The sequence below is a fragment of the Onychostruthus taczanowskii genome, unplaced genomic scaffold (genome assembly GCF_017590055.1).
Source record: "Onychostruthus taczanowskii isolate IOZ18803 unplaced genomic scaffold, ASM1759005v1 scaffold32, whole genome shotgun sequence".
NCBI classification, from domain to species: domain Eukaryota; kingdom Metazoa; phylum Chordata; class Aves; order Passeriformes; family Passeridae; genus Onychostruthus; species Onychostruthus taczanowskii.
Window position 1 is genome coordinate 2,983,222 of NW_024500572.1, and position 10,104 is coordinate 2,993,325.

Sequence of the window (10,104 nt, forward strand, 5' to 3'; positions counted from 1 at the left end):
GCGCGATGACGTCAGCGGCGCACGCGGCGCGCGGGCCCGGGGCAGCGGGCGGCGGGCGCGCGCCGGCGGCCCGGGGAGCTGGCGCGGCCCCGCGCCATGCGGGACCAGCTGGAGCGGAGCCTGGGCGAGTGGCGGGAGCTGGAGGAGGAGTTCCGGCAGCTCCAGGTGAGCGGGGGGCGGCGGGGCCCTGCGGGGCATTCGCGGTGCCTCCTCCGCTTGCGCGGACGCGGCTTCCCCCGCGCTGCCCCGCGCTGCCCTTGCCGGCTCTGCTTCGCATCGTGACGCGGGGCCGGCCCCGGCTCGCCCCGCCCGGCAGGAGCGGGACCGGGGGTCCCCGGGGCGGCTCCCCGGCGCCGGCCGCATCCCCGGGGCGGCTCGGCGGGAGGTGCGGGCGGGCTCCCCCCAGCCCCGCCGGGGGCGGCCGGGCGCGCTCGGCGCCTTCGCTGCGGCCGCGGGGTGTCCGCACGGAGCGAGGATGTGCATCCCTGCACGGCCCCCCAAAACAGCCCGTGCCCCGCTGCCCCCTGTGCGAGCGCACGGGACAGCCCCGACCGAGCCGCGGCCGTGCCCCAGGTCCCTCTGAGGATGCACCAAGATGTGGTGCCTCGGATCCCGTTGCTGGAGAAAGGATGGAAAAAGGGGACGCGGTGCGGTTGTGCATCCATAGCGTGCTGCAGAGAGCAGTGCGGGCAGCGCCTGTCCCGCCAGCATCTCCTGGCGGAGTTTGATTTCCCGTGGTGGGATACGACGGCTCCGAGTGCTGTTTTTCCATCTTGCAAAAGTGCATTGAGGGATGGAAGGGCCTCGGAGTGGGGGCCAAGAGCTGTTCTACGAGATGCTTTTACTTCCAGAAACCTTCCCTTCCTTCTCTGCTTGTCGTCAGTGCCGCACATATACACGTGCTTTAAATCTTAAAGCCAGTTTTAAAGTACAGTTTTAAAGGCTGTTCTCACTCTGGAGGCTGTTTCGGCCTCTTTTAGACTGTTAAACAGAACGTGCATGCAAAAAAAACCCCCGTGTGATATCCACATTTAGCTTGTTTCTTAATTAAAACTCAGTTCAGGTTGTATTCCTCTTAGCAGAAACAAGGGTTGGGTGCTGGGGGAGACCAGCTGGCATGGTTTTGTTGGTCACTTGTTTGCTGTGTGCACCTTCTCAACAAGCTCAATGTCCGTGACTGTCCCTGCCTCAGTTTCCCCACCTGGAAAAGGAAAGTAGAAACACTTTTCAGTGAGGTGGCAGCTTCTGGTGGTCGAGGTGTCAGGATTAGTGCTGTAGAGGTGTGCTCAGCAAAACCAAAGTGAGCCTCAAACAGCGAGAGCTGCAGTGCCTGTACAGGGTTAGTTTGGTTATTTAGGTCTTTAAATCAGACACTGGAGCTTGTTTTGGATTGTTCTTGTAAATAAAGAACAGCTACCAAGTGGGTCCTAGCAATGAGGAGGAGAGCAGAGATTTGGTTTGTGTGGTTTCACCACCATGTTTATGCTCTGGGAAGAGTGGTGGGAATTTCCTGTGGTTCTTGGTGTGCTGGTAGGTGAAGCAGTCGTGTAACCCACACTGTCTCTTGGCACTAACTCTGCAAACTCTGTTTTCCAACTTATTACAGGTCTTAAAATTGGCTCAGAGGTCATTGCTTGATGCTTGGAGAGCCCCTCCTAAGACCTCCCTCATGGGGAAAGGGGTGAAATCCTTGCAAAGGGTGGGAAAGCAGAGCCCAGGTATCCCCGAGCACAGGGAGGGGTGAGAGCAGAGGCTCCTCTCGATGGGTTTGCAGTTGGTGAGCGTGTCCTCATCATGGCTGAACACTAATTGGGGGCTTCAGGGTACCAATGAGCTGTGATAAAGCAGTTCCTGCCAGGGAGCATGCAAGGCCACAGGCAGGGACATCAGTTCAGCTCTTTAAACCAGAATATGGGACAGTAGGTTGCTTGAATTGAATATCTGTGGGGTTGGGATGACAGTAATGGCCTGGAGGTGCCTAAACCCTCAGCCATGGATTTATGCCTGGTGCTGTGTCTTTTCCCTCCCTCCCCCACTCTGTTAGGTCCTCATTTATTTTCTCCAAGATTTAATCTGGCTGTGAAATTGGAGTGCCTGCTCTATGATTTAGCCACCATTTGATGGGCATGGATCAGGATCAAATGGAGGATTAGGAGATTCAAGGATTAGGGGCTTCATTGCAGGGTGGGATGGGAGTGAGAAGCTCCTGAGTGGGAAAGCTCTTTAAAGAGGCAATGAGATGAGTGTAGAGGATGCTTTTCCTCTTGCAGGAATTTCATCAGTGTCCATTTAAGCCCTATTGTATCTGTACTCCTTTGGCATCTCCCCCTCCTTCCTTGTTAAACGGGTGCCTATTGTATCCCACAAAACAGGATTTTCCTGGTTTCCCTTGGAGGTGAGGACCAAATGCCATGAATAACCTAGAAGGGCTCTTCCTACCTACCATCTCCTCTTCTCCTGCAGGAAACACACAAAGTTTACAGGCAGAAACTGGAAGAAGTCACCAGCTTGCAGACAGCCTGCAGCAGCTCCATACATCGGCAGAAGAAGACACTGAGGGATCTGAAGCACAGCCTGCAACGGTAACAGGAAACCTGGAGGGTGGAGGAGGCAGGGATGGGATAGTTCTCCTTCCAAGGGCTGAAATGCTTGGATTTTTAGTACTTTTACTAGAAAATCTATGTTGCAGTGCTAAAGTTGTTCCATATTGCAGCCAAGTAGAGTGTTCATTACTGCATGAGAGAGGGAGTCCTGTAAATAAAGAAGTTTAAGGGAGCTGGTGTGGGTTTCTTCCTTGCAGTGTGTGCTGTACATTGCAGGGCTGTGCAGCTTTTGGCTGTGCCAGGTGAGCAATGCTTTGCTCTGTAAACTGCACTGGAAGAGCAACATCAGTCCTTGAACCTGAAGGTGTAACTTGCTCCTGGGTGGATTTACAGGTGGGAACTGTCTCTGGCTGCTTGGCTGATCCCAGAAGCCACAGGCTGAATTCCTTGTGTGTAGGCCTGAGTACAGTACCTCTGACACCACAGGCTGCTGGCTCTGCTGCTCCCTGCTCTCTGGTTAACATTAATTACTAAAACCACAGTTTGTCAGTAAATCATCAGCTCTGTGTCCTGTTACATCCTGAAATACTTCATACCTGAAGAGCTGCAGCCTCTGCAAGGGCAGTGCCTGAAACCACGCACAGAGTTCCCAGGGCGGAGAGAGTTCTTTCAGAAAAGCACAATATTCCCACACGATCTTGTCACTGAGCTGATGGAAAGAGAAGCTGATTTATAAACCAGCTGGTTGAAGTCACCTACAGCAGCATAAACCTGGCAGTGAAATAAAGTCGTGATAAGCCAAATGGTTCCTCAGAAATACAGGAGCAAAGCACATCAGCTCCCAGAGCCAGCTTGTTAACAGCCTGGATTTTATGACAACATTTTCCTTCTAATAAAAAGGAGGTGAAAACATGAACAGGAATATCTTGTTTCTGTGTTCTTGCAGGTGCAAGCCCAGAGCGAGTCCTGAGGAGTTTGCTCTCATTCAGGAGATCAGCAGCCAGATCAAGGAGAGACAGAATGCCTTCTTTGACATGGAAGCCTACCTGCCCAAGAGGAATGGGTACGTGCTCCACCAGGGAGGCTTGTGTGCTCCAGGAATTTTGGATTTTTAAATGTTCACAGCAATGCTCTTTGTTCCTGAAGGAAAAGGTTGAAGAAAGACATGTAAAATTGGATTAGTCATAAATCTCTTACTGAGCTGCTGTGTCAGTTGTACACAGAATTCATTAGCTGTGAGTGGATGTAAATGTGTGTGGGCAGTGCAGGTTTTCTGTTAAAATGACAGTAACCTGCACTGGCAAGGGATTGTGCAGTTCACTGTTCCACACTGATGTTTTCCTGGGCTAATTTTTTTGAGGGCTGAATCAGAACAAGACTTTTCTCTTATTTTTTTTTTTAATAATATTTTTAACCAACTTTAACTTTTGCTTCAAGCGGGGTTGCTAGGACAGAGTTATGTCAGTTGTGTGTGATGCTGCAACCCCTCAGATTTTCTTCCAAGTCCTCCCTGTGCTTGGATTTGGCCAGTGCACACTATATATATATATTGCCCTTAGATTGTAGTGCAAAAAAGGGACCAGGAAAATAAGCCTTTTCAGTAACTTCCTGGAAATGCTGACCAATATTTCCATGTGTAAAGCCTCTTCTGTGGTATTTCCCTCCAGTTTGTCTTAGTTAAAAACCTCCAGCAAATGTGGCTTTGGCAGAGCCACTGTCTCATCACCTCAGTCTAGATCGTCCTGTGCTGTTCAAATAAAACAACTTACTTGTCTGCTCTTGGCTTTTGTCTTCCAGCCTGTACTTGAATCTGGTGCTGGGAAACGTGAATGTCACTCTCCTGAGCAACCAGGCAAAGTGAGTGATCCTCCCCACATGTGTGAGTTTGGGTTTCTCTGGGGCCAGCTGTGGGTGTGGACTGAAGCCCAAGAGGGAATGGGTTTCTCTTAGACCTGATAAGTGGAATGTTGAGGATGGGCCTCTGGACTATAACATGGGGATAAGCTGACATCCAGTGTAGCTGCAATTCCATTTATCGTTTGCTTTTAAGCCCAGCTCGGCCTCTGGCCTTAATTGTAAAAGTGTTTGGAGTTTTTTTTGTGCTGAAAAATGGTGCTGTGACTTCTAGGCATACAGTGCTCCAGAAAATGGAGATATATATGTATTTTTTAAATCTTGTCAAGCCAATCCAGAAACTAGCTCTGATGGACTTAGGCATTGTGTTGCAGCTGAGACTGACCCTCCCTGCAGGCAGAACACTGCCTTTCACCACTGTCCACTGCTTTTCTAAGTGTTTCAGCAAAACCTCTGTCTCTGGGCTTGATATTTGGCTTTGTACGTGGTTTGGAAAAGGTGAAACTACATTCTACTCAAACATTTGTGTCCACAAATGGCACCTGTTTCCTTCCAGGTTTGCCTACAAGGACGAGTATGAGAAGTTCAAACTTTATCTGACAATAATCTTGTTACTGGGGGCAGTCGCCTGCAGGTGTTTTCTCCACTACAGGTAAGCTACATTTTTATTTCTTATCAAGTATTTTGCATAAAACTGTGCTGGGTTTGAATTATCCTATGCACTGTTAAGGACAGTGAGACAGCTCAGGTGGTGTTTAGGCTTTGAGCAGTTGGGCAGCAGGACACCTGCTCTTCTTCAGCTCTGGCAGGAGCTGTATTTTAGCTAATTGTTTTTCCTTTTTAAAAGAAAGTCCAACATCATGTTTCCTGATGATGCTAAAAATTGGTGTTGTTATTCTGGCATTGTGCTATTGTTGGGAACCAACAGTTGGTTGTGCTTGTGGGTTGTCCTAGGCAGGGACCAACACTGTGCTGCAGCTCTGGGGTAACAAAAACAACAAAAGAGAATTTGCATGAAATAATCAGACCTGAAACATTACCTCTAGGTTGTGATAAAGTGTCTGAACACCAACAAGCTTCCGTTATTCAGTTTTGCTTAAAAACCAGGAATGTGTTGGAGCCATGCACTTCCATTACAGTCTCTGTGTGTCTGAGTGAATGCAGGAATGATGCTGCCTGCACAGAGCCTGCCCCAAGTCCCCTTGGCTTTAGGAGTTTGCAAATGGCAAAATAAAATTTTGATGTTTTGTTTTTGTTTTTGTTTTTTCTTTTTTTTTTTTGTCCCAGAGCATATTGCTCTTCCATTCTTTTAGTTGATTGGATTTATATAGATCTCATGGAATCTCCTCATTGAATTAGCCTGGAAAGGCCTCTCTAAATTGGATCATCTGCTGCTTCTGTGGTGCTTTCTCTCCTTGAGCAGCACTTAATGCCATCCCTGCATAACTGCTTATCAGCTCAGGATCTGCAGTGTAGGATCCAGGGCAAAAGGGCCCTGAGCCTGGCAGTGCTGTATGTGGGTTAGAGATGTTCAGGATGGGACTCATAGCTCACTTGGGCAGGTTTTCATCTACCCAGGAGGAGGAAGGAAAAATAGTGATTTTTAAAATGTGTCTTTATAATTAATAAGAGGGTTTTTGACTCTGTGTTTTTTGTGTTTACAGGGTGACAGATGAAGTGTTTAACTTTCTCTTGGTGTGGTATTACTGCACGCTGACGATACGGGAAAGCATTCTCATTAACAATGGCTCAAGGTACAGTGCCACCTGCAAAGCCCATGAAAGCATGAAATGTCCCTAAAGAAAACCAGGCAACAAAAAGGGATTCAGCTTGGCACTGAAGCCTAGCAAATCCGAGATGCTGATGGCCTCTGCAGTCTCTTGTCTCTCTCCTCCTCCCTGGTCACTTCCAAGGGCACATGTGGCCACCTGAGGTTTGGGGAGAGAGCAGTTGCAGTTCCTAAGAGTCCCTAAGTTACTGGTCCAAGTTTTTGGCTGGTTTTGGTAGCTGTAGGTTGTAGATGTGGTCTGGGGTGGGTGTGCTGCCTTGTGTTAGAGGTCACACGTCGTTGGTTGGAAACGCCACAGCATCCCTTGTGCTTGAGTTTGGACATCTGCTTTGTTCCCATTTTTTGGATCATTTTTTGCCTGTAAGGCTGGACTTCAATGCTGAAATCCATGCTTCTTGTCTAACTGCCACATTTTTTCCTGCTCAGGATCAAAGGCTGGTGGGTGTCTCATCACTACGTTTCCACATTCCTGTCTGGAGTGATGTTAACGTGGTGAGTCTGCTCTTGCCTGCTCGAGGTGCTTCAAGCCTGTTTCATGGTGTTTATATCATCTGAGCATTTAAATCCAGCATGACCACAAAGCTGTGGCCACAGGACATATGGCAGCGTGTCAGCCTTAATATTTGTTTGATGTTACAGGTGTTTTCAATGATAAATACAACACTGCAAGGTTGTATTTACATTGCTGGTTAAAAAAAAAAAAATGCAAACCCTGTGACTGTACTTGGGCTGGTGATAGCAAAATCTCTGCAAGTCTCCCAGTTTCTCTCTCTGTACTTAAGGAAACAAGCAGCACTTTCCTATAGAGGAAGGACACCACAAAATGGATGTTTGGTGCCTTTATTGAGCCTTGATTAGAGAGTTTAAAGCAAAAATTCAAGTTACCCCCTTGCAGTGGGTGGACAGCCCACAATGCACTCCCTGTGCAACCTTTCTCAACTTGGGCATGAACTGATGAGTTAATTATTAAAACTTTTTTTTTTTTTTAAAACAACATAAGCTTCTTCCCTGAATCTGTAAGGGGCTGACAGTGGCTGGGGCAGAAGGTCCCTTGCCCTCTATCTATCCTGAACTGCCCTTGGGATCAGCAGCACAAGCACCCCCTGTTGCAGTGCTCGGATTCTTGATGCAGATGATGCTGAATGGCTTTGCTGCCTGGAGAAAACTATGATAAAGGATGAGAGGGGACAGCATTTATCCTTTTAGAGAGGGGAAACCTAATCAATGAGAGCACTTCCTGTGTGGCTGTAGCACCTCTCAGGGCTCCCAGTGGGTGGAATGAGCTGGGCACCAGCTGCTGGTTTGTTTGCTAATGGCATCAGCCTGGTGGTGAAGGGGAAGGGTTGGATGCACTGGATGCTTTTAGCAGATTAATGGACCTCCCATGTTCTGCTTCCAGGCCGGATGGACTCATGTATCAGATGTTTCGCAGTCAATTTTTAGCATTTTCAATATTTCAGAGTGAGTATGTCTTACCTTGCTAATTCAGGGGGTAATTCTGTGTCATACCTGCTTAGAAGAAAACACTTTCATTTGGTAAATACTGGAATGTTAAACTGTAGGAATATAGTGTACAAATATGCAATCTACAAATATAAGCAATAATTAAATGCTATTGGATTAAACATTATTAAAGTAGTTTGTTACTTACCATACTTCTGAATAACCAATGGAGTGATGTTTTCTCTCTCCTTCTCCAGGCTGTGTTCAGTTCTTACAGTATTATTACCAAAGGGGCTGCCTCTATAGGCTCCGGGCTCTGGGGGAGAGAAACCACTTGGACCTTACAGTAGGTGAGGTCTCCTGCTATGCTTTCTGTGCACAGGTTTTGGGTGCAGTGATAGGGAGGGAGAGGGCTGTGTGCCCCCCCATTGCAGAGCTGTCCCCTGCCTGGCTGCCTGTGTCCCAAGGCAGGAAGGGCAGTGAGACTTTTATCCCCCTCCTCAGGTCCTGTAGGTCAGGAGCAGAGGAATCTGATCTTTGTCAGCGTTTGAGGAGACTAAGATGGAGGTTTTGGTCATCCCTAACTTTATCCTCCTCCAACTACTGCAATTTCCAGGAAATCTTTTTACTTGATAGGAATAGCCCTTATGGGGGTGATCTGGGTGGGGAGGAGCTGCAGGTCCAGTCCTGGCTCTTCTGTGCTCACACTCTGCCTCTTCTGTCAACCTTTTCCAGAAGGATTCCAGTCCTGGATGTGGCGGGGGCTGACATTTCTCCTTCCCTTCTTGTTCTTTGGGCATGTAAGTTGGGTGATCCCCTCCTCCCTCTGTGGCGCAGTGTCTGCTGCTGCACCACCCAAAGGTGCTTTAGATCACACACAGCCATGAGAAATGTTTCCAAGGCTTAATTCTTTTTGCTCCTAATTAAATTGCCTTTTTCTTTCCCTCTTTGCAGTTCTGGCAGCTATACAATGCAATCACGCTTTTCAGATTGTCAAGGCACAAGGAATGCAAAGAATGGCAGGTGTGTGTTGTCTCTGCTCAGAAGAAGCACAGAGCAGGGCAGAGTGGGTGCTTGACCACATCCTGAAAGATATTTGGGCATCTGACTCCATTTAAATATCTCAGGATAAGGCAGCACAGAGTCTGTTCTGTGTCTGGTAGAGCCCAGCAGTGCTGAATATAATCCATGTTGTAATATTACAAGGTAATAAATGCTGCTTCCTCTTCCCTTTCAGGTTTTTGTGTTGGCTTTGACATTCCTGCTGCTCTTCCTTGGGAACTTCCTTACTACTCTCAAGGTGGTGCACACCAAACTGCAGAAGAACAAAGACAAGGTGAAGAAGCTGTGACTCCCCCTGTTCCCAGTGTGCATCCATGCCTGTGCCCCCAGCAGGGCTGGGTTTGGGACAGATCCTGCTCCACCCCAGCCAGGGATGGATGGGCTCAGAAGGACTCGCCTGTCCCCGTGTTTGGTAAAGGACTCTGCCAGCACAGACTCAGTATTAATGCAAGCATGGCTCTCCAGTCACACTCCTGCTATTTATGTATATTTAATATAAAATGTATTTGCTTCTGGGGTTTTTGTTCTGTATATAGAGCAGCATGCACCTGCCTGGCGAAGCGCCAGCACTGGGGAAAATGTGGGATCTACTGTAATTCCAATTCTGGAATGATACCTGACACTTGCCAGTTTTATTATTTAAATTCTGGGTATTGAATTTATTGAGGTTTATGAACACTCTGTGTGGATCAGTAATACAGAGCGAATGCTGTTTTTCAAGGCATTTGTTTAAGGCATATTCTCAGTGGCAATACTAACCTGTGTGTACTGTGAAAAGAAAATACTCATCTTTGTACCATACTGCTGCTATATACATTTCTAAAAAGCTATTTAAAGAAGAGGAATTCCCTCTTTGAAAACAAAATCATGTGAGCAAAAGCAGTTTTTAAATGGCAGGGAAGTCTGCTAGCCCTTTTCCAGGGAGACCAGGTCATTTGTCCAGGCCTGAAAGAACCTAAAATAAACCATTCAATATGCAACTGCCTCTGCCCCTTTTTAGTAACGAGCACATGGCCCTTGGGTTGGTTTCTGAGGCATGGTTCTGGAAAGGGGAAGACAGGCTCAGCTCAAATATTAAATACTTTCTTTAGATGCTGCACTTGTACCAATAATGAAGAGAATGGAAATGCTGGGTCAAGGGGATGGCAGGGGACAAACACTGACTGCTACCCTGGTGAAGTCCTTGTGCTGCTTGAATTTACACTCACTGATGGGAACACCTTTTTTTGGGTGCTGTAACTTCTGTACCTCCTCAGGCAGCTGCAGCACTGAGCTGCCTTGGGCTGTGTCTTTCCCAACAGTGCAGGCTCCCTTTGAGCCAGCACAAAGCCCAAACTGGGCACATCCTCTGGCAGTGTGAGTGGAAAACAGTGCCCTCCTCCCCAGAGGGTGCTCACCAGGGAACAGATAATG

General features: G+C 48.0%; 1 protein-coding gene across 1 annotated transcript; it reads left to right on the forward strand.

Moving 5' to 3' along the window:
• The first annotated feature begins 39 nt into the window (after window positions 1-39).
• TMEM120B (transmembrane protein 120B) lies at window positions 40-9,668 on the forward strand. The gene is made up of 12 exons (XM_041410262.1): window positions 40-165; window positions 2,464-2,582; window positions 3,490-3,606; window positions 4,341-4,400; window positions 4,954-5,049; window positions 6,062-6,151; window positions 6,613-6,678; window positions 7,586-7,647; window positions 7,887-7,979; window positions 8,365-8,429; window positions 8,584-8,652; window positions 8,867-9,668. The coding sequence occupies exons 1-12, from the start codon at window positions 97-99 to the stop codon at window positions 8,978-8,980; spliced, it is 1,020 nt and encodes a 339-aa protein (XP_041266196.1). The 5' UTR covers window positions 40-96; the 3' UTR covers window positions 8,981-9,668.
• Window positions 9,669-10,104: the final 436 nt, after the last annotated feature.